Source organism: Parasteatoda tepidariorum, chromosome 3 (genome assembly GCF_043381705.1).
Source record: "Parasteatoda tepidariorum isolate YZ-2023 chromosome 3, CAS_Ptep_4.0, whole genome shotgun sequence".
NCBI lineage: Eukaryota > Metazoa > Arthropoda > Arachnida > Araneae > Theridiidae > Parasteatoda > Parasteatoda tepidariorum.
In genome coordinates this window covers 60,769,828-60,795,431 of record NC_092206.1, presented here as the reverse complement: position 1 = coordinate 60,795,431, position 25,604 = coordinate 60,769,828, and the positions used below count along the sequence as shown (strand labels likewise).

The window sequence follows — 25,604 nt, the reverse complement described above, 5'->3', positions numbered from 1 at the left end:
ACGTGAATAAAGTACCTACCCCACGCAACGAAAAAAGCATCTAGGGGAATGGTCCTGCAAGATCTTCACAAATTAAAACCGTCACTCATAAGTCTCAACACGCTTGTGTCTGCCTCAGAACTGAAATTGACTCTATTGTAACCGTGGTTATAGCGACCTCTTTACGTGAGAATGTATACTAATTAAATGCTATAAATTTTAAGTAGCCAAAATTATGATAGGAGAATATAATCTAGTTTTAACCTGTCAGTAAAAAATCTCATGCTGCTGGGCAGGATGTAAACAAGTAAATTCATTTAAAAGCGTCTTTGGAGTGCATCTTCTAAAAGAGCGGCTTTAATTTTAGATAATTTTAATTTATAAATGAGATAATCGTGCTAAATACCATTAAATTTCTTTTGATATGATTGATTTCCTATTAAATCTTCCCAGCATACTGTTTCAACGATGACAGTTAATTGTGAATATTTTGTAAGGTATCTGTATGTGTTATGTGCATTGTTGATTCAAATTTCTCAAGGTAAGTAATTAAAATTATGTTTTAGATTTGATGATCCTATCCTTAATATCAGTGTTTCATATTTCACTATATTCTGACACCTTTTGCAAAAGTTCGCTTAATGTTTATCGATGGAAGACATCTATGAAATTGTTGTTTTTTTAAATTGAAGATCATATATGATAGTTTTCTTTATTTATTTGGCAAAAGATAAAAATATTATACTTCTTAGGTAATAAAAAATTTCACTTGTTTTTGATTAACGAAAAAATATCGTACGAATTTGGTTTTACCGATTTAATTTTCTACTAATATAATTTTAAGATTTAGATTTCGTGCTTTTGTCCTTTTTCAAATTTTTCTATCTTTATTATCGTTCTGCCTTTCTTAAGGAAAATCAAGTGGTCAGTCTGGATATACATTTTCTACAGTTATTGAGGGTTCAATAATTTAATAAAAATTTAAATGCTTAAGATTTTATAAATTTGGATAAACAGTTTTATGCAGGACTAATTGATTTGAGCCATTGTTTGTTAATTTATATCTTATTTGTAAATATAATTTTACAATTGCAATTATATGTTTGTATTATACATATACTTAAAAAATAAATGTTTAAAAAGATTTTAATATTGCTTGTAATTTTACATTAAAAACTAAGTTGTATTTTGAAATCTTCTCAATTTTTTTTTCTTTCCTCGACTGTCTTAAGGAGTTATTTATTTTTAATCTTTTTTTGATAATAAAAGAAATAGTTAAATAATAGGATGTCTTCAAAAAATGTACATATTTTATAAATAAAGCTACGTTTTAGCTATGACATATTCTACATATAACATATTCTACATATTTCATATATAATTCACAGAAATCATTAAGAAAATTCGCATTGGGGAACATTTACAACACTACTAAACTACTTATTGTAACACTAACTATTTATTGAACTACTTATTGTAACATCGTGGTATAAAATTATATTTTTAATTCTATAATTTTACTTTTTTTAGCTACCCTTGTCTACGATTTTATATTTAATATGTTTAAGCATTCCACTCAAAAACCTGCCAACCCTGATTATTTTTATATAGGCCTACTAATTCTGATCACTACGATACCTGAATCATTGTAGCTGGTACCTAATGCTTTAGTAAAATTTGTCATTAAAAAGAATTCGGTTTTGGTACTTCATTTTCTTAATTGTTAGCTATTAAAATTTGGCCCTAGATCTTAGAAATTCAGGATTTCTGTCAGGTTTCGTCGATTTAAAACAGCTTGATTAAAATTGTGACTTGGATCAATTTTTTTAGATAATCACTTATTTAATTAAAAAAATAAAGTTTTTTTCTAACACGTCACTTGTATTGTAGCAATTTTTCTATGTGATAATTGCACAAAATATTTATGGAGGTATAGTCATTTTTTTTTATAAAAAACTAATTTTTTTTTGTCCTACATTTCTTGCTATAACTTAAAAAATATTCAATGAAACAAAACAAATTTTTTGAAGCAATTTAAAATTCATTGGAAAATTATTAATTTAATATTTGAGAAAAAATTGTTTAAAACTATGCAAAACATGATTAATTAAAGTAGTTATTTTATACTGCGTATGCGAGGGGAAAATGTAATTTTTTTTCCTTCAAATTTTGAACTGAATCATATTTGGCAACTACTAAAAAAAAGTCTGATTTGAGTATCTTAAAAATTTAAAAAGTTTCAAGCCATCTTCTAAGTAGTTTTTGTTCTATTGAAAGAAAGCTGAAAATGACACAAATAATATTTTGTACTGTTAAACAAGGTTTATTAAAAATGATACCGACATTATTGAGGATCATCTCTCATGAAAGTATCTTTTCTTTTGCATGTTTTTGTTCCTTATACAATCATGTTTTAGGGATGAATGTTTATTGTGAGGTATAATTATTTGTTATTTAATTTTGTGTTCTGGTACAAAATAACGTTTTTAGACAACCCCTTATAATTTTTAGCTTCTTTTAAAAAGTACAAAAACTACTTAGAAAATTTCATGGAACTTTTTACATTTTTTAACAATATTCAAATCAGACATTTTACATTAGTTTCCAAATGCAGTTCAATACAAAATTTGGAAAAAACTGCTAATTTTTTCCGCTCATGACCAGTATAAAAGAATAACTTTAATTACTTGTATATTGTACAGTTTTCAGCGAAATTTTTCAAATCTGAAAGCAAACATTTCATTATTAATTTTAATTTTGTAATTGATTACATTTAATTTTATTGTATATTTTTAAAGTGATAGCAGAAAAAAAAAGTTAGACAAAACAATTAGTTTTTATAAAAATGTCCATATTTCCATAGATATTTAAGCTAAGCTCACAAAATTTCGTGTAATTATTGCATATTATTATTTTTAACATAAGGTGCTCAAAAACACTGTTTTCTGTATGTAATTTATTTTCCTCAAACCTCTAAAAAGCTTTAAACTTCATTGATAAGTGTGAGAAATCCCATGATCTAATCACTTCTGAAATTATGAAATGATTCTTTACATATTTCTTGAGCAATAAGAAAGAAAGGTATTAGTATAGAAGTGTTTCCATTATTTTTTCCATCCTCTGTACATTTACTTTGCATTTACATACATTTACTTTACATTTAAATTACATGTTTTATGTTTGTAAAAAACTAAAAAGTTGCTAGGCACCTAATAATAAGAAATAAAAAAAAGATTTACATTTAAAAAAATATCAAGATTTTTCTAAATTTCTCCAAGGTCATTCCAAGAGAAGCCATATTGAATTTTCAAAAATGGCCCCCACTATTTTATTGTTATTTTTCAAAACAGCATGAAAAGTTCTAAAAGTGGGCAAATTTTCATCAAAATCGGAGATGGTGGGTGCCATGAACTGACTATATGAACGGTGTAATATCGTTTTTCTGCTTAATGTGCTTTGGCAAACAGTGCATACTGCTATTTCAAAGAGCTTGACAGTGATAGTTGTTGTCCAGGAAGTGCGCAAAAGTGTTTGGCAAACACTTTCAATATTTGTAAGGCCATAAAAAAGTGACAGTATGGAAATCTGAGTGTTTCTATAAGAAATATTGCTTGTGAAATGGGTGTAAGTGATAGATGTATGTGGCGAGTGGTGAAAACAGAGTTTAAACTGAAGCCTTGCATGTTCCAAAAAGTTCATCTTCTCACTGAAGTAAACAAACTTATGTGGCTCCAAAAATGCTGAAAAATATTCAGATTGGCTCTAAGGCAGTTCTGGGAAAAAGATTCTGTTTCACTGATGAGAATCTCTTTACCATCCAACTAGCTCATAACTTCCAGAACGATGAGATGTGATTTTCAGATACTTCAAGCATCTCGGTAATTGTCTGGCATGGTCTTATGGCGTAATTTGCACAAACTGCAAAACACCTGGTTTTTGTGGAAGAGGTTGTCAAAATAAATCTAAGAGTGTAGCAATGATTTATTCTAGTAGCTGCTGTACTTTCATGAGCCAAAAAATACTTCGGCATTTCAAACTGGAATTTCAACAACACGCCACAGCAATCAGCAACCAACAAGGCAAAAAAGACTCGAGTGTATGGTCCATTTTGGAGTCTTTCATAAACGACGCAGCAGTTTGAACTTTCTGAGGCCATGAATAAGCGTATGCATTGGCATGGCATCACTGTAAAAGGCAGCCAATTTGGAATCAATTAAATTTACTTTTTAGTAATAGTCGACCCTTATTTTTTTATTTTTCATATTTCGTTAATTAATTTTTTTAAAATAAAGTTATATTTAAATTTGTCGAACTATTGTAGTAACATTTCTAAAATTTGTTAAGAAAAATTTCAACTTTTGCTAATTACTTTCGCTAAAATCTTTTTAAAATATGATAAATAGGTGGTATTTTTTTGTATACAATAAATTAAATCGCTTTCGAAATGAAGACTTGAAATGTTTTTAGATTTTATACAATAAAATTGCAAATAAAAAGTAAAGGGAAAATCAAAATGCTGTTATATTCACCTATCTTTTTGATTTTGGGCATTTGTTTTTTCCAATTTCCAACGTTTTATTTATTGCATTTCATTGCAGATGTTGAACTTAATGCCTTAATCTAAAATAGAAAAACAAAATAGTTATAAATGTAAAAATCAGGGGCGTTATGACATGTCACTGTAACCTCCAAAAAAAAAATTCCTTTTCGGCAAATTTTGCTTGGCCATTCGGAATATTTACCGAATTGTAATAACCGGAAAAAAGATCGACGACGAAATCATGCGAATTATTACCATGTGAAATAAACCATGTGAAAATCAATATCAATAACTGTCGAAAATACAATCAAAACTCTATGGATTTACGATATTATTTTCGTAAATTGTGATTTATGTCAGGAAGTGATTATTTAAATGCGCGATTCAAATTTTACATGCGGAAATAATAATATCAAATGAGAAATAACCGGAATTTTAAAAACCTCGTGGAAATCTGTAGCACTAACAATAACTGCCGGAAAAAATGTTGGAATCAAGGCATTAAAAAAGTAAATTATTAAATAAGCGATGATGAGTTTCGCTTGTAATAAAATTGTTTAAAAAAAAACATCGAGGATTTTTTTTTAAAATGTTTAAATTTGTAGCAATAACTGTCCAAAGAACAATTGAAACACCTTATGGATCAACGATGATATCGGTGCAAATCGGGCGTGTTCAAGAGTGATTTCTTGAATACGGGATTTGAACTTCGCGCTCGGTACTAATATCGGCATTTTTCGAAAAAAAAAAATATCACGAGAATATAAATAATAGTATCTGAGCAATAAAAAACATGGAGATTTTAAAAAAAAGTAAAAATTCGTTGCAAAATTGCCGGGAAAAAAATTATCAAAACCCTACATATATTATTAGCGAAGGAATCGTTGTGAGCGATAAAAATACTAGAATGCGTGATTTAAAATTTTCATGTGCGTAATATATTAAAAATATTCTATAGATTTTATTCAACCACATTTATATTAAAAAAAGGGAAAATGTACCGCATTGATGAATTAATTCCTTTGCTTTAAATCTGAATTTGTAACAAAATCCTCACTCACAGTCATATTTATTAAAATATAAAAAATGGTGTCCGTTAGAAATCATGGTCCTCCCTTTAATTTTTTAAAGTGAACTATCTTTTAAAATTTCGTGATTTCGGAATATATATTTTTTATATTATCCTATGCTGAAGTAAGTCATAAACGAATTTTTATGTCTCAAATGGGAACAGAAAAATCGGGAGCATTTATTTCCCCACTGATGCTAGTGAACTTGGCCAAAGGATACTCTGTGTTCTTTGTTCGCCAAGCTAGTGAAAGGCATCTTTTGAATATAATTCTGCAGAAAAAAAATCTTTCTAAAATTTTTACAGAAAAAGAAACCCAAAATTTTTTATTTCCCGGAAGAAAAATCTTTCTTCAAGAACTCAGTAACACTCTGCGACATTGTCGCCGCTATTCTGAAACGTGGGATGTAATAAGTAAATGTAGCTTGAAGTTACATTATTTATCAATTTGATTACACTGAATTTCTACGATTGAAAGACATTTTATTTGATTGATTTAATTACATATGTAGAATTTTCTACGATTGAAAGACTGCGTGAGCAAGACACAATTAAAATGTTTATCTTTTAATGTTCATTAGTACTTTTAATAATATTTCTACTTATTGCCGCCGTCACCATTATTTCAAGAAATTATTAGCGATAGTGCTTGTCACTGCCTTACCTCGAGTTAATTTATTACTTTTAAAGTTTTTTAATTTCTATTTTGGCTTTATGATTTGAAATTTCATTCTGAACTTTAGGTTATATCTGTTTAAACAAGTGGACTATTTTCAGGATATTCTATTTCTAATCAGTAATCGATTATCTAAAATATTTATTTTCTGATTCATGGGATAGCAGGGTTGGGTTTTTGACGTCAAAAAGTGGTTTTTGACATGACAAGGGTATAATACTGGTTTAAACTGTCAAAAACCCGTCAAAAATGTCAAGAACTGAAGTTTGCCAAGAAAATATATAAACTTCAAAACTACCAACATTTGCCATGCATTATATTGAAATTTAATTATACTATAGGTAATCAGCAGGTTTTAAAATATTTTTTAATTAAAATTAAGGTAAAATAACAGATTTAAAATCTCAGAAATTTATATTCAAATGCATGTGCAGAAAAATTTTGCACAAAAATTGTTTAAATATTTATATTTAAAAAAAAAATTTTTTTTTTTTTTTAATATTTAGAAAATTAAAAGTTTATTACTAAAAGTTTTTGACATATAAGGAACATATAACTAATATTTATAAGGAACTTACAAGTTATGTTGTATAAATACAAACTTGATACAAGTGTATAAAAAAAAATTTTAATGTTATACCGAATATCTTTATTATCCAGTATGTTAATTTGAATTTAAAAGTAGTTATATTTGTGAATAATGATAAATATAATTCATATTGTTTATTATATTTATTTATAATTATTACACTTATCATTTTAAAACAATTTTTATCTCTTAATTTTTTTTCTTCACTTATATTAAGAATACAAATAATGCATATCTTGAAAGCAAGAAGTAATTATTCAACAGCTGAATATTTAGATATTCAACAAAACTATATAGTATGTATTCAGCAAAATGAAATTCACAAGTAGGTATTTGGATAAACTAAAATTTCAGCATAGTAAATTAATAGGCTGAATATACTGTAAATCGACACTAACTACTCTGTGTATTTAACAGAAAGCACTTTGTACAAAACTGCTAATGTTTATCTTTAAAAATGTCTAATTTTTAGTATGATCTATATACACTAAATTTGGTTATAAATAAATTTCTTAATAATATCACTGCAGATTTTCAATAACACATGAAAATGAATACATAATATTACAAAAGATGTGAGTTTTCAAAAGTACAAGATTTTGGTTACTATTCAAAATATAAGTGTTTCTTCAAAATTTTAAATTTATTTTTTCTAGAACATATTTAGAAACACTATCCTTTAAAAAATATATAAATTTTATGTATTAATTAAATTTCACATATGAATATAGGTTTTTGACATTTTCGACATTTTTGACAGTGAGGTTTTTGACGTGACGGTTTAAACCATGGTTTAAACCGTCAAAAACTGTCACATGTCAAAAACCTGCCAACCCTGTAAGATAGTGAAAAAAAAAATAAAAATTTTAGCTGCGAATTTCTTTTTCTTCTTTTTTTTTGTATTTATTTATCGAATGGTTCATTATTTATTTTATTAATCTCGAATAAAAGTAAAGCATTTCCCCAACAGTCCATTGAATGCCAAGGGGCTTGTGGAGGCAGGTTAAGATTCCACAATTTCAATACCAACGGCCTGATTGTTAAGTGTGCTCAGTGTTATGCACAGATTGTGGATTTCAAGCCGTTGCTGAGGCAGGGGATCGAACCCCACTTCACAATAACAGTTCAGTGACTTAACCACTGATATTTTTTTATATGAGTAAAAAATATGTGTTTAAAAGCATTCTCAAGAAATAAAAAAAAANGGCCCTGGGCAGGGGATCGAACCCCACTTCACAATAACAGTTCAGTGACTTAACCACTGATATTTTTTATATGTGTAAAAAATATGTGTTTAAAAGCATTCTCAGGAAGTAAAAAAAAAAAAAAACCCACTTTGAAATTTCTATTTTTTAAAAATTATTTTGGAATAAAAGTGCGAAAAAGTTGAGTTGGAAAAAGTCCTTCATTAATTTTATTCATCTTTCCTTTATGGTGTTATAATATTTAAGTTATTGTGCAAAATGTGAATTACTGAAAATTGATATTCTGCTTGTAGCGTGTGTTATCATAAAAGCATCTGAAATTATAAAAATTAATGCCAATTAAATTAACTCATCAACTTTCTCTTTTATAGAAGTAAATTAATTTAAGCAAAATAGTTCATAAATTCATTTAAAAAAACTCTTGCTCCCTGCCCACTCTTTTTGTTGCTGTACTTTTCTCTCGTTTTTTGTGTTCAATTTAACTAAAAAATATTCCATTATTATTGTTTACAGTTTAATGAAAAATAAGAATTTGCTACCTTCAATTTAATTTCGCTTTTATATTATTGATCGTTCTTCGCAATCTTATGATTGGGTTCACATCATATCAAATAATCTGCACTGCTTGATATTTTTCATGAGAAATAAATGCAAGGAGAGATGACTCAGGAATGACTTTTTGGCACCCAGGTGGAGTGTGTCACTATTGGGGAGGTTGAGTGAGGTTAGTCAGCTAAATTGATGCGTTTTTCCTGCTCCCTGCTAATGGCAGGGGGTGTAATCACCTTCCCTCCCTTTATCACCATTTCACCGCCAAAACTTATGATGACGATGGGATCTCCAATTTTTACTGCTTTGCTATTTTTTATAAACGCTGAAAACAAACGATGCAGTTAAAATTGTTAAATTATAATTATTTGAGAATGAGTTTCTGTTATTGATTTTAGTTTTTTGGTAGCAGAGTTTATTGTTAGTTGAGTCATTGATTTTAATTTTTTTGAGAGATTTTTGGTATCTATTTGCAACTTACGAAGTTTTGCAACTTGCTAACTTTGCTGTGAAAAATTTCATTACCTCAAAATTAGCTTGATGTTACATATTTTGTTTAAAAGCGGAAGTTGAAAATAAGAAAAAATAAACGTTTTCAGAAATATGTGGTTGTTAATTAAATCGTTTGCTTAAACTGCGTTTTAAAATAAGAAAAAATAAATAAACGTTTTCAGAAATATATGGTTGTTAATTAAATCGTTTGCTTAAACTGCGTTTTAAAATAAGAAAAAATAAATAAACGTTTTCAGAAATATATGGTTGTTAATTAAATCGTTTGCTTAAACTGCGTTTTAAAATAAGAAAAAATAAATAAACGTTTTCAGAAATATATGGTTGTTAATTAAATCGTTTGCTTAAACTGCGTTTTAAAATAAGAAAAAATAAATAAACGTTTTCAGAAATATATGGTTGTTAATTAAATCGTTTGCTTAAACTGCGTTTTAAAATAAGAAAAAATAAATAAACGTTTTCAGAAATATATGGTTGTTAATTAAATCGTTTGCTTAAACTGCGTTTTAAAATAAGAAAAAATAAATAAACGTTTTCAGAAATATATGGTTGTTAATTAAATCGTTTGCTTAAACTGCGTTTTAAAATAAGAAAAAATAAATAAACGTTTTCAGAAATATATGGTTGTTAATTAAATCGTTTGCTTAAACTGCGTTTTAAAATAAGAANTAATTAACTTTTTAAAAAAAATATTTATTTTTCCTTTCCCAGTCTTACATTTAACGTTTTTAAAATAAATTAATATTTAAAAATTGTTTCATTCATATTGATTGATAGTTCGTTCATTGGATTGTTTTTAAATCAATTTTTGAACCAAATATTGGGTTCTATACAATATTGAACGTATTAATTTTCAACATAATGTATGCATACCTATAGTTTTCTTAGATACTCCATTCTAAGTGGGGTCCCACTGCAAGGGAGATTTTCTGAAGGTTATATTTATTTCAGGATTTCTTTTCGAGTTAGTAAAATACGTTACAAATCTAGTGCAATTTGATTTTTCTACATTAATTTAAAACATCTTAGTATTAAGTTAATTAACTGCATGTGTTAGTCTCAGACTGATAAAGCAGGAAAATTGCGATTGACACTATAAAAATAAAATTTCGAATGTTGCTGCTGCCTTATTTTATTATTAATTTTTTTTTAAAATTAAGCATAAAAAAAAATTACACCTGACTAACTTACTTTGTTTAATTTTATTCTATTCATCAGAAGAGGAATCGTAATAAACTCAAAATTGATTGGATGGTAGCATTTGAAATTTATGGTTGATCTTTTGTGTTTTTATTTTCATTTTTTTTATCTTGTCGAAAAATTAATTATTTACAACTTTTCCTCTTCCGATTTCGCCCGATTAATCACAAACCGAAGCTACCATCTCGACATTACTAAAATTAATAAAATCATAGTGAATTTTTATAGTTAATAAACCAAAAAATCAAAAAGATTCCATATTTCTAATTTTAATGCTTTTATTTTCACGGGGAAGTAAAGCTGTTTTACCATTTTACTAAGAAATTGTAGTTTGCTGACGCATGCGATCTGTAAATTCAGTTATTAAATCGTCTGCCGTCATTTATCATTCTGATGGAAAAGAAATAATTTCAATTTGTAAATTTGTACCAGAGTTCTTTAATAATTTGTAAAATTATTGTTTAAAAATTGTGCATTGAAATTCTTAAAAAATCCGAATTTTTTCCCTCCTTTTGCTGTTACTAAATCATTTATTTATTGACATTAAAAGTGTTTATAGATGGATCGTGATAAAAACAAAAATGCTTTTCTTTTCTTGAATAGGGATTTCCTCTGCAATTTATCTTTCAACCAATTAATTTATTGAGTCATATTTGCTCGCATCAATCACTGAGTGATATAAATAGTTTTTCTTTAAGCTTCAATAGAGGATTTCTTTAATTTATAACATTCTATCATAATAATTTACAGCCAGTTTTAAAAATTTTAAATGGGGATTTTTTAAGGTCATTAAGGTTATTTCATTATTTATGTTTTTTACATTTATATTCTTTGATGATCCCGCCTTTATATTTATCTGAAACACATGTTTTGATTAGTGATTACCGTATGAGGGTTCGCATTCCTGATAAAAAAAATATTTTGGTCTGATATTGTTGATTTTTTTGCGCTTTCAGAGAGAGCTTCCCATTTTTTGCGAATATAAATGCGGATTTTAAAGTAATCAATTTGAAGAATCAGAAAATTCCTACATCTTTTTATTTTAATAAATAATAGATGGGATGTATCGTCTTAACTTTACATATTCTTATTTTAACTCTACATATTCCTTGGCTCAACTTCCTATTAATTTTCATTCTTAAATTAGTACATAATCATTAATAATTCTAAGTGATTTAAGAATTTAATATCGTGAAATCCATCGTTAGAAATTATTGATATTTCACATTAAATGGCTTGCATTGCATTATTTTTGAAATCTAGAAAATATAATTTAAGCTAGACAATATTTTACTTAAATAAACATTTATGTTAATCATCTTTTTTTTTTCCCTAAAAAAAGGCTTAATAATAAAATTATTAAACCTTTTGCCAAGTGAATTACAATCGACATATACAATAATATCGTTCTTAATGATTATCGCGTTATTATTTTGTTTCATATGCGTAGCGTTTTTAAAAAGTGCTTAAAGGTACTTATTTTCGCTTCTTAAAAGCCCTTAAAGGTGCTTTTTTCATTGGGTGTTTTTAACAAGTGCTTAATTTTTCTTTTCCAAAATGAGATTTTTCCTTTACCATGTTGATATTCGCTACGAATTATGCCGAGATACACTGTTCACATTGTTCTATTCAACGTTTTCACAATTAATTCTACCCCAATCTATTTCTGCTTATCGTCAATCCGTAGTGTATAGAAACGCCATTCGATTTACATGAATAAAAATTTTTGGCTGTTGTCAAAAATAATGCCGAATATTTTCTGATTTTTCGGTTAAAACCAGATAAAACCGTCAATTGTCAAAAACTTTCCGTGTTTTTTTTAAGTGCTTAAAAATATTATTTGAGTGCTTGAAACGAGCTTAAAGGGTGCTTATTTTTTGTTGAATAATTTGGCTACGCACCCTAGTTGTCGATAGATCCCACAATATTTCGTGTTTGATAAAAATCATTGACGATAATGATTACGATTTAACCGTATTTGATAATCATCCCATTATTATTGTTATTAATTTTTTCTTTATATTTATGTGAATATATATTCAATACATTCATATATTGTCGAGCTCCACTGTGACATTTAAACAGTTAATCACATCGAAATATGGCCAACAAAATTTGAAGTACTAAATATTACAGAAGTAAAATTAGTTACCATAAAAAATATGTAATAGTACATAGTTTTAGGTATATAATTTATGACATTTCTGAATAGTAAAAAGAAAATAACTTGCAATACTTTTAGCTTTATCAATTCCATGCACATCCTCTGCATAACTTTAGTCAGATTTTGCAGAAGGTTTCAATTTTAATCCTATTTTTTATAGTTTTTCAAGCATTCATCCTTAATTCTTATGACTTATAAATTTTATACATTTGTACGGCTTAAGAAAATATAGTGATAAGCCACGTTTTCATCATATCAAGTAATATTCTTTAATTTAGACTGTTATTTAGTATTGTTTTCAGATGGGTTCTTTATGAGTGTCCGGAATTTCCTCTGAATAATATCACACTCAAAATTTTCTATCCTACATGGAAATAGTTGTGTTTTACACCAAAAACAACACAGTTTGAAATCGTGGCTAATCATTATACTGCTATTTTAATTGTTATTTTCAGATTTGAAATACTTACGATAAAAACATGTAATTTGACAAAATATATTTTTGTGATTTTAGGTAGTTTTGGTGGATTTCCAGATTTTCAGTTTTTAGTTGAACCTCGTGACATAATCGTTATTAAGGATAATGCTGCTATTTTAAATTGCTCAACTACTGGCCAACATACTGTCATAAAATGGAAAAAAGATGGAAGTTCATTAGATCTTGATGAGCGTCGGTAAGAATTTTTACTTTTAGCTTGTTTGTTGCGTTGGAAAAATTTATGCTAGTTAGTGTAATTTAACAGGATAATAAATATGCTATAGAATTTGGTAATTCAGAATTGGATCCAATACAGGGCTGCCATAGGCATTTAAAATGACTATTTTGTAGAAAAGGAGACTATGGCGACTATTTTTGCCAAAATGGAGAGAAAAAAGACTATTTTGCAATCAGTTGTAAAAAATTGGCTACTTTTTTTACTAATTAGCTAATAAAAAGGAATAAATATGATATTTTTTTCTCTCACAGCACTGAGTACGGATAAGAATCAGGGACAAGGAGGATCATCATGAATTTTTCCCTTCTGTTTTTATGTGACTTTAGCAGTTTTTATGTGACTTATGTGTTTGTTTTTATTTCACTTTTTATGTGACTAAGCGATAGCTTTATTCCCACTCTATTTGAACAATGGAATTACAGTGGAATGTATTATGCTGCTGGTGTAAGCTACATCAAATATGCCAATTTGTTCTGCTTTGTGGGCACGTTTTCCTTGTGACAACATTTGCGCTGGACTCACGCTTGTGAGAACGGGAGTTCGAATCCAGCCGGATCCGATGTAGTAAATGGTGACTGGTGAACACGTTAAATCTGTCGGGTCACAAAATCCTCCATATTCCCTTTAACAAATCAATACCTCTATGAGTACTGAATTTGAGATAGTTTGTTCTCTGGTTCAGGTCAAAATTACGATATGTGGATGTATGAATGTGTCCGCCATATAAACGGGTGTGGCAGAAGTTTAATTCTTGGCCATAGATGGCGCCACTGGACAACCGCATCCCCTCTTCCTTAATGGTTGACGCCAACAAGAACGACATTTCCGATTTTGTGTATGATTCTCAGATTATGAAATAAGAAAAATTGGTGTTAGTAAAATATTCAAATTTCACATTTAGGTAAAATACTTCATTGAAGGTAGAGAGAAATAATTAGTCGCATGGAAGGAAAAATGTTTAACTTAAAGGGAAACCAAGAACAAGTTGCAGATTTTTTTTAAAAAGTGGGGAAGAGCAATAAAAAACAAATATTAATGAAACTCTTAAAGGAAACAACATGAGAATGCATGTGTAAAATGATCAAAACAATTGTGAAACTATTTGGGAAAATTAAAATAAATATTTAGAAAAAGAAATTGAAATATGTTATTCTTATTAGTATCAGTATACTCCTATCATTTTTCATTTGAAACATTGTAATTCATAATTCTTGATAAAGTTCTAATTCATTATTTAATTATTATACTTTTGCACTTGTAAATAAACAGAATGTATAAAACATGGGTGTAATGTTAGTTTATTTTTAGAGTACTGAATTTAATATTTTTCTCTTTTATTCATTTACAATTATTATTATTATTATTATTTTTTTAGAATTTTTTAGGCTATATTTTATTATTATAATATAAGTTAAGTATTGTAAAAGCATGTTAGAGGAAATTAATTTTAGCAATTATTTTATATATCTAGAAACTATTTTAGGGACTATTTTTTTTTTATTTCTGAAGCAACTTACTCCAGTGGCGGCCATGCAAATAGGTTTTTGAGAAATGATATCCTGAACTGATGATTTTCCTGTGTTTTATAACTTTCTACTTTCTATCGCTTCTAAATTTATTTATTTTTAAAGATACCTGATTTTTATGTTAGATTTCGGATAATAATGAAAACAATTAAACCCCCAAAAATATTCTATCACCAACTTTTTTTTAAAATGTATAAAAACTAATCAAAATTAATTTAGAGTATTTATAAAGATTAAGGTCAGGTGTTGGTAGTGTGGATTTTTATATTTGGATTTAGGGGATGATTCACTATCTAATTTTTGATTAGTTATGTTTTTTCAGTTGAAACTTGGGCTCTTCTAGGCAATTTTGCCAGCCAAGTCTTTCATGTTGATATCAATAGTTTTAATTTTATTTAGTTATGTAATATTATTTGTTTAAAATATAAGATTATTTGCATTTTATTATTTCAAAATAATTTGCTATTATTTGCATTTTTTTATTTCAAAATAAATTGCTATGTTTTTTGACCTACTAATACCACTACCTTTTGTTAAAAGTTAGAAAATTTACAATACATTATTAGTATAGTATTTTTTACCCCATGAAAAATATAAGCAAAAAAAATTATTGTTATTTAATACATTTGCTGCATAAATATCTTTCTTAAATTGTTTAATTTTTTATAAATGCCTTTTCCTTTTTTTATATTTGTATTTTTTGTATGTTTTTTTATTTATCTTTTTTTTTGCAATCATATGCCTGTGTTTTGAATATAATGCTACCAATTATCTACCAATATTAATAGTCAATTAAGGATATGTAAATACATTGTTTAGATAAGTTTTGTCTTTAATTATTTTTTAATATTTGTATATAATTTTAATTTTTGTATTTAATTTTAATTTTTGTATTTATTTTTAATTTTTGTATTTAATTTTAATTTTTGTATTTAATTTTAATTTTTGTATTTAATTATGTTATAATTTCAAATATAACAATTACAATTAGAAATTTAATTAGTAACAGATTACTGAACTTTCTTCAAAATAGCTATCAAACTATTCAGCATAAATTTTTATATTAGTAATATACTTTTAAATGCAACTTTTCTCTTTCAAACACAAACTTTATTTTATCAGTAATATTTTTTTAAAATCAACTTTTGCATTTTCTAATAAAATTATTTTTAAAACAGTTGAAGGCATATCAAGTTGTCACATTTTATCCAAAAAAAGGTAAATCAGAAAAAGAGAGGGAATTAAATATTTGTGTGTTTTTGAATTGTTATTTTGTGTTATATCATAAAACAATAAATAGTTCATTTAAATTTTATTTTCTGCATAATTTTTTTTATGTTATTAAAACGCATAGACAAAATTAAATTTTTTTCCTTCTAATTTTTGAAGTTGAATCTAATGCACTAATTAGAATATTTCAAAACTGAACTATTTTTTTTAATATATTTAGGTTTGTTATGTCAAATGGATCTTTAATTTTCAAAAAAGTTGTACATAGTAGAACTGAGAGGCCAGATGAAGGACTTTATCAATGCTCAGCATTTAAAGAAGGAGTTGGAACTATTATTAGTAAAGAAGCTAAACTTCAAATAGCATGTAAGAAAACATTATCATTCAATTTACCAAAATTTTCTTTTAAAAACTGTATACTTTTGGAAAATGGTTAGTGTAATTATTATTTTTTGAAAGTATTATGCAGGGTTCACAGTTTTCTTGATTGAAAATATTTTATTCTTCTTTGTCTTGATTTTTAGCTTTTAGCTGCGACATCTCAAATTTTTCTTAATTATGGGATTTTCCTGTTTTTTTGGAATATTTCATTCTCTACAAATACAAATGCGGATTTTAAAATAATGAATTTGAAGAATCAAGTGATTTAATTTCCTTTTACTTTAATAATTAATGCCAGCATAAACTATTTTATTGTAAACATTAATGCTAGCAAAATAAAAATTCGATAGTAGAGAATGCTCATTAATTATGTACAAGGTTCAGGTGTATGGCCTTTCCCGCTGAATTAATTGTTTCAAATTTTTTGAGAATTCAGTAATTTTATGATGTAGAAACTCAATTACCAGCTTTAGATCTTCAAATTTTTATGGGGATGAACTCAGGGGACACACGTTTATATATTGTTCTAAGTAACTGCAGTGACAAATCGTTTTTAGTAGTTTAAAAATTATTGATTTATGTCTTTCATGTTATTTTAAAAATGATTGATTTCAAATAACAACTAACTAGTCATTTGGAGAGTCAGAAATACAATCAGCAGAAAACGACAAAAATGTTAAGATATGTATGTTAGCAGGACAACACTTCATCAGGGGACACACTGCGTGCTAACACACAGAAACCTTTCTGTTGCCAGTGGTGAAACCAAAAACTGACAGTGCCCCCGAGGCCCCATAATGTAAAAACAAATAAAAAAAAGCAATTGGAAAAATTGAAATGTAAATGTAAAGAAAAATTAATGACAAACAATCGCAATTCAAAAGTACATGGAGTAAGTCTTAATAATGACTTAAAAGTACACAGACTAAGACTTAATAAAGAGACTCCCACATATAAGAGAAATAAATAAATTAAGATAAAGTTACAATTAGAATAGCCACATCAAAATAAAATATAAATTGCTAAATAATTAAGAAAACTTTAGTCAGTTTGATCATAAGTTATTTAGGTGTCCCACTCTTTATTTTGTGTACTGTACAAAGTTTTTTTGTTTCAATTTAATTACGTACTTATTTTATCTATGCTTTTTTTGTTAGCTTTACCACCATTTGCAAAAGTGATTACGGATCTTTCTGTTTCCCAAGAACAAACTGTTTATTTTCCTTGCTCAATACAAGCTGTACCACCAGCTTCTATAACCTGGTTCAAAAATCAGCAACCTCTACATTTAGATGCAACTCGGATGACAATTTTACCGAGTGGAGCTCTGGAGATTGATGATGTGCAACCAGTAGATAGAGGCACTTACCACTGTGTTGCAGAAAATGTAGAAAAAGCAAGAGAAAGTGACCATGGAACTCTTTCAGTTAATCCAAAAACAGGTTATAATTTGCATAAAATTTTTAGAAACTTAAGTTTAACCTGGTTTTTGTTTAAAATGCTTTAATTTAATGGTTTTTATTTACTTGCAAAAATGTTTTTTTGCTTATACCAATAGATTCATAAATTAATTTTCAGTTTTTTGTTTTCAGCATCTATTTATTTAGGATTGTATAAATAAATGTGTTTAATGCTTATTTTATATGGTATTACATATAAGAGTGTTGAAAAAAAATTGAAAGCCTGATTACTCCTTATTTTGTTTCATTTTCTAAGATCCTTCACATGATTTCGCCATCAATCTTTTTTTCGGTAGATATTACTACGGATTTCACGATTTTTTAAAATTATTTTTTTTTAATGTAATGATGACTTACAAAATGCAAAAACGGAAATAATCGCTGTGTTTTCCCCTGAAAAAAATGTGAGAATAATATTAGGATAAAAAAATATTACATATTAACCCACTGACGGTTCTGCACGTAAAAAGTCGCATTTTAACCTGCAGTCTTCTCTGCATAGCAAAACCGGTTTTCCCATGTTAACTGATAGGGGAACTGTGTGTAGGGGAGAAACATTCGCCCAATTTTGCCCTTCTCCTTAACCGCCAGTGGGTTAAATTAAAAAAAGAATTTTATTTGATCCGAAGAAATTTTTTTTTGAAGTTGACGTTTTTGTTACTTAAAATTAAANATTAATAAAATGTTTTCTTATTTTGTTTCATTTTCTAAGATCCGTCACATGATTTCGCCATTAATCTTTTTTTCGGTAGATATTACTACGGATTTCATGATTTTTTAAAATTATTTTTTTTAATGTAATGATGACTTACATAATACAAAAATGGAAATAATTGCTTTGTTTTACCCTCAACAAAATGTGAGAATAATATTAGGATAAAAAAATATTGCATATTCAATTAAAAAAACTATTTTATTTGATCAGAAGAAATTTTTTTTTGAAGTTGATGTTTTTGTTACTTAAAATTAAAAACGTGTATACTTGTTATTTTTAAAAGTATCTTGCAGAAAGATGTTAGTATTAGACAGGTATGTTGCAGAAAGCCCAAAAAAATTCTGCCCCCGGGATTAACTCGTTCAGTGTAATAATATTAAGCTTGTTTAGCTTTTTGATGATATTAGTTTTGTAGATATAATTTGCTATAGAACATAACTGTCTATTTTATTAATTTAAGAAAACATTCATTTTTGAAATTTTGAAAAACCATTGTTTCTTACCAAAGAGCAATTTTTACAAGATTATATTTCTCAGATTTCTTATAAGTTTTATATTAAAAAAAATATATCAGGATGAAATAATCCCAGTTTTTGCTTGTCTTATAATCAGAAATAAACGTATAATATAATAAATATAAGAATTTATATTTTTGCTATAGAAAATAGCAAAAATCTAACAGGGATAAAATTACCATGACAAATTAAGAAGTCTCAAATTTTAAAAATAATTATACTTTTTTCAGATGAATTGTTGTCATCTCCTAATTTTATTGCTACTCCTCCATCTACTGTTGTGATAGCTAAAGGGTCCAACTTAACTCTAGATTGTGCAGCTAATGGCAATCCAAATCCTATAATAACCTGGTTAAAAGGAAATTCTGCTATCGATTTTTCGTAAGTACATTTCATATGGGTATGAAATTTTAACTTAAAGAATTTCTATTTATTAACATATTATTAGTTATAAATTTATAACTCCTCAATGTTGTCTGACTTATTCTGTTGTTTTTGAAATTGAGTGATAAAAATTTTTTTTTGCGCAATTAACTTGAACGAATTTTCTTGGCATGAATGTTACTTCATTTTATTAAAATATTTAGGTTTTTTGTAAGAGAAGATGAAAGAAAGGAAATTAATAAAATTAATGTTAATTGCTTTTATGGTGAAAAACATTCAGTTGAAGTTAGTATTTGTTCCACCATTTCTTAGACATTCATTGATGCAAAGATAATTTAAATATTGCTATTTGCAAATATTGAGTTTATGCATATCCTATGTAAATCATTAGATAAATATTTTTTTTTTAAATGGAGTAATTACTTTTTTATTCCTATTAAATTATTATATTATACTATATTTGTTCAGGTTTTCTTAGTAGTATTAATACATTTTTTCTGAATTTATGCATCTTAAATTTATTCTTATATACTCTTTATTCTACATTCATGAGGTAACAATTACTTAAGGGATGGCATGAGTGAGTGTAAATACAGGGTGCACTGCTGTTAATGTATATTTTTTGAATCCTTGTATAAAACTAAGCTTAAAGGTTTACTCTTTAGGAATTAAATACAAATAATTAAAAAGAAGAAAACTAAAACAGGTTATCCAAATCTGTTTAATAATTAGTGAAAAGGGAAGATTAAAAACCTCAATACCAATTGTTTACCTGATGGAACTTGAAAATCTTCTTATAATCACCTTTCAACTCTCCTTTCTTTCTTTCATTTGCTTCCTGTTAAACATATTTTTAAATTTTCAGTTACGTCATACTTAGTTGTGATTTGTTAGATTTCAATAGCGTTTTTTATTTTTCTCTCTTAAAAATTAATTTGCATTTTCTAATGTACTTTTTTTATGTAATTTTTGTCAGGGATTCTACGAAAATAAATGGTATCAAAGCATAGTATAGCTCATTGATTCTTTTTTCAATAAAGGGAATTGAACATCAATTTTTCTTTTAGCGACAATTAACCCTGTACTGTAGCAATTACACCTTATGCTATTATTGATTGTTTTCTTAAAATAAATTTATTTTTAAACTAAATTTTTGTAGGAAAAAAAAGCAAACGTTTAAGTTTGCATTTAATTGTTATAAAAATATAAAGTTACTATAATTTTTCTTAATCAGAAAACAGAGGAATATTTATTATTTCTGTGATAATTTTTTCATATTTTATGCTTGCGTGTAAATCATTTATTTAAATAATAGAATTTCAATAATTTTCTTGGCTTTTTCCAATTTTTTCATTACTCTGAATTCATAATTGTAGGTTTTTAGGAAGTCGCTTTAGAATTGTAGGCTCTGGCAGTTTGAATCTTGAAAACGTTGCTGAAGAAGATGCAGGAACTTACATGTGCCGTGCTGAAAATGCTGAAGATTCCATAGACGCTAGCTCCACAATAACTGTTATTGGTTTGTAAAACATTTTAAGTTTTTATGAATTTTTTGAAATTTTTGGGGTTTTATAAATTTTATTACTTTTTCTTATAAAATTTATTCCTAAATTGAGCTTTAAATGATAGTGTTTAAGCAAATTACTATTAAATGCATTTTCATCTTAAAACTTCTTTTTGGCTGTATCAATTTTTCAATTTGGCCAGTATCAATTTTATACTTTTTCTATTGTATTAATAATGTAGAGTAGTTTCCTTCAAATAGGTTATTCGATACTTGCAAAAGGCTTTAGGCAAACAGTTTAGAAGAAGAAAGGCATTAAAATAAAATTCTTTTTAAATTAATTAAGCCAGTAATTTCTATATTAATAAGTTAATATAGAAATTATTATCTAAATTAACTGAATTTATCTAATTCTACTATTTCTTTTCTTCATATCGGTTTTAACTCCATTAAAGTTTTATGTTTTAGGTTTCTAATTTGTAAAGCTGTTAAAAATATGTTTCCATTTTTTTATGAAAAAAATGCTTATTGTTTTGAGATGTCCTTTTTTGAGAAATGAGGCGCTGTTGTACAAAATTTATTTTAAAACTATACCTATATTAAAAATATTATAATATATTAAAAAATAATTAAATCATTTAGTTACTTTGTTTGTGAGTGTTCAAAAGTATTTAGTTGATGTTAAATTTAATAATGAAGTCTAATTAAAATATAAATTTCATTACATTATCTAGTTCCCCCATATTTTTTGACCAAGCCTCAAAATCAAGCTGTTTATGAAAAGGAAGATGTGACATTCAAATGCAGTGTTTATGGACGACCCTTACCAATTGTGCGTTGGTTCAAAGACGGAGATCTCATTGTTCCGAGTGAATATTTTCAGATTGTAAATGGCTATAATCTGAGAATTCTGGGAGCTGTCAAATCTGATAGTGGAATCTATCAGTGTTTTGCTACAAACTCTGCTGGAAATATCCAGTCATCTGCCCAGTTAAAAGTCCTCAGCAATGGTAAACTATGTTAAATATTTGTTTCAATTTATGTTCTCTTTATGAATTACCTACAAAGCTGAATATGTTTATGAATGTTGATTGTTTAAAATGAAATGCTTTTATTAAACTTCTAAATTGTTCCATTCTCCAGGCATGAAATTCTTGCACATATCAGGAATAAAATGTATTAATTCATTGTTTTCTACAAATTAAGTGGTTATTTACAAGCTAATGATTCTTGTTACAGCATTAGACTTGATATACATGTATCTGTATTACATACTCACTATTTAAAGGTCGGTAAACTATTAAAGACTGCACACTGTTTGCACTAGTTTTGATTTGCTTGCATTCAGCAGTTAGCATGTCTCCTGCATTTTTTTAAATCATAGAATTTTAATATCAGCTCATATTTTGTGATTGGTTTTTATATATAATTTCATTTACATGTATGCATGATAATTTTCATTTCAAATTAATAAAATGTTTTTGAAATTTTTTTTTATGAATTAGTTTGGTAGTTTATCAATTAGTTTGGTAGGAGGGAAAAATAGGGTTAAACTGAAAAAAATTATAATGTGAAAGCAGTTTGAATTTTTGTTAACCCTATAATTGTCAAGCTTTTTGGAAAAAAGTTTTCTGTAGTTTTGAATAAAAAAATTATTTGCTCTCTTGGAATGTTACCAGTTTTAGTGATGCAGATAAGGTCAGAAAATGCGAATAATATTTAAAAGAATTTCAGCTGTGCCAGGGAAAATTATGAAAGAGATTCCCCTTTAAAATATTAGCCATGAACACATTTTACCACTATCACAATTTTGCATACTATGTTTAATAAATTGGTTTAAAAAATTGCTCACTAATTAACTAATTAAGAAAATTTTAAGCTAGTCATTGAAGAATAAATAAACAAAATTTTCATAATTTCACAAAAATTTTAACATAATTATCTTAAATTTGTTCTCGCTTAAAAAAGCTTATATTTACAGTTTTGTTTATGGATTTTTTTATTTATTAATTTTTTTTTATTGTCTGATGTACTGTCTGATTTTATTGTCAGTTTAAAATGTATAATTTTTTTTCTACTTTTCCATGCATTGCTTCTTGTACATCTAATACTTACAAATGCAAAGTTAGCTTATTTAAACAAATGAAACTTTATACAGTTATTGTTATTTTTTTTAAACTGGAGTTGCCTATCGAGTGAGATTTTTATTACTATAAGTGGAATAACTAGTTGTATATTTATTTAGCACTTTAACTTATTCTGCCCTGTAATCAACGAAATTTTAGGACTGTTTTATGAAAAAACTGAATTATATACATTAACGATATATGTATCTTATGAAAAAAACCTTTATCAGTTGATTGAAAATAGTTGATAATGATACATATCTTTTTGCATGACTTATTGTAAATTTTGCTGGTTTAAAAATCAATAGTTTTCATTCTTTAATTTTTTTTCTGGATTTTTTCATTTTTTTTATATTTATGACTGATTTAAAAAGTGTAACCAGAATAGCATGCTAAATTAAAAAGCCTTATACAAGGGATTTAAGTTATTATTTTATTTTGTGTTTAATTTTGCATTATGATTTCTATAATTTGTTTGTTTTTGTTGACAAATTCTAATTCGAATTTTTCTTTTTTCCTCTTTTTACAATTTCTGTTTCTTAAATCATTATGAACTTTACTGTTTCACTTTATGATTGGCTGCTTTCTTTCCTTGCTGCTATTACAAATTTCATTTCTTGTTACCTCTGAAACTTTCTCAAATGATATATTAACAAATTAAAAGATTCTTCCGAATCAGCTGCTTTTTCTCTTCCTGTAACTTTACCTAACTTTCCACACAAACCAGGATTTCTTCAGTTTCACAAGGAAGGACCATCTGCTCCATTGAACCTCACTGCTGTTATAGTCAAAACTCGATTTATCACTCTATCCTGGGAACAGCCTGTTCAGAGAAATGGACCAATCATTGCTTATTCTGTGTATTACAGGGAAATTAACTCCTCTAGGTAAGTTTTTATTATTTTTTTTACTACTTTCTTTGATTCAAAACAAAAACTCAATATTTGAATTTTCCTGAGTTGGTGTTTATGGAAATAACGAGAAAAGTTGAGAATTGCTTAAAAAGTTACAATTTCGGTACAATATTAATAAATTATTAAAAGTTTTTTTGCCCTCCCAGTTTAGGCTTCAGTGGCCATCTTGAGTTTTTTTTTGGGGGGGGGGGAGGGAACTTTTATCTAAATAGTTAATTTGTTAGATTTGTAAAATATGGGTCCAAACAGAGAGTTTTAAAGCAATAATATTTGAGCTATTAAGTTTTTTAAATGGGACTGATCAAACACTTCCTTCAAGTAAATAATCAGAATTTTTTTGATTTCTTTTTTCAGCTCTTAAAAAAAATGGAAATTTTTATTTATTTATATTAATACCTATAAAGTTAAGTTATAATTTTGCTTGCATAAAATTACCAGCATACTTCTTCTGTGCAAGAGAAATACCCATCCCAGTCAATGTGTCATAATTTATTTTTTGTGCCCCCTTTTCAATTTTTGTCGTATTTGGTTTGCTATAACACATAAGCTGAATCACTGATCTAAATAAGTGATGTATTGATTTCTGTATAATATGCATGTTACACTTGATTAGTGAAATAATGTGTTTTTTTAAACTTATTTTTATGCTGAATTAAATGTGACAAAATGTAAGTTGAAAAATTTAAAGTTATGTGTGTTTTGTCTTTAAGCATATTTTATTTAAAAAAAATTCTTTTTACATGAAGACCGTAATATTTCTTAATTATCAGTCTTTTCTACTTGGTTTTGATCACTCTTGTTTGAACCTAAAAATAAGACATAGAAAGCATTTCATTTGTCTAAATAGTTAAGTTTTTCCTGCTTGGTTAATTAGAATAGAAGATCAGTTAATAAAGACTCCCACCTCTTACTGACTGAGAAGCAAAGGCAAACTTCAGTTATTTATATTGGCAAACTTTGGATATACTGGCCTAATAATCTGAATTAATATATAATCTGTAACTGGATTAATAAGAATAAAAAAGGTTCTAAATATGATTTTATTTAATCGTAAAATTAAGATATATAAATTTCATTCTTTTTAATTTTTATTTATTCTGATGTAGATTTACTATTCATAATTAATAATGTTTTTCAGAAATTTAACAATAATTATTATACTATTAAATTTTTTTGGATTAAATATTCTATTTTCTTTAAAGTTTTATTCTTTATGTAAATATGGTAACAATTATTCCATTTTTTATGTTAATGTTGGGTCCAGTTTTATAGAAGAAGAATTATCATAGTAGTGGTAATGTTCTGTTGTACATCTACGTTTTTGTCAAGAGGCATTATTGCATGTATATATATATAATCTAAGATTTTTTTTTATTTAGAGAGAATTTTTGAAATTAATATCTATGGTCATGAAATGAAAAATTACAAAATAATAGACTCCTTACTTTATAGGAACGAAGAGATGCATTTTAAATAAGATAAAAAAAATTATAACTTTAAGCATGAGAAAGTTTTTGTAATTAATTTATTTATTGTAATTAATTAATTTGCCTATTATTTTTTAAATTTTTTAAAACTATTAACACGAAGAATTTTTTGTAATTGAATAACGATTGAATTGGGGGATAATTAGGCACCCAAAACCCCCTGGT

The 25,604-nt window shown here is 26.8% G+C and overlaps 1 protein-coding gene across 2 annotated transcripts in view; it reads left to right on the top strand.

Annotated features, from left to right (window-relative positions):
- Positions 1 to 216: 216 nt before the first annotated feature.
- Positions 217 to 25,604, top strand: part of LOC107442193 (neogenin) — a 54,255-nt gene continuing 28,867 nt past the window's right edge. The window contains exons 1-8 of one of the 2 annotated variants that reach the window (XM_043051218.2): positions 217 to 520; positions 12,996 to 13,155; positions 16,174 to 16,319; positions 17,492 to 17,776; positions 19,255 to 19,405; positions 20,785 to 20,927; positions 21,647 to 21,922; positions 23,703 to 23,925. In XM_043051218.2, the coding sequence (XP_042907152.1) occupies positions 448 to 520; positions 12,996 to 13,155; positions 16,174 to 16,319; positions 17,492 to 17,776; positions 19,255 to 19,405; positions 20,785 to 20,927; positions 21,647 to 21,922; positions 23,703 to 23,925 (1,457 nt within the window). In that variant the 5' untranslated portion in view covers positions 217 to 447. Of the gene's footprint in view, positions 521 to 10,315; positions 10,372 to 12,995; positions 13,156 to 16,173; positions 16,320 to 17,491; positions 17,777 to 19,254; positions 19,406 to 20,784; positions 20,928 to 21,646; positions 21,923 to 23,702; positions 23,926 to 25,604 lie in introns of those variants that run through there. The other variant, XM_043051219.2, reaches the window with a different exon arrangement.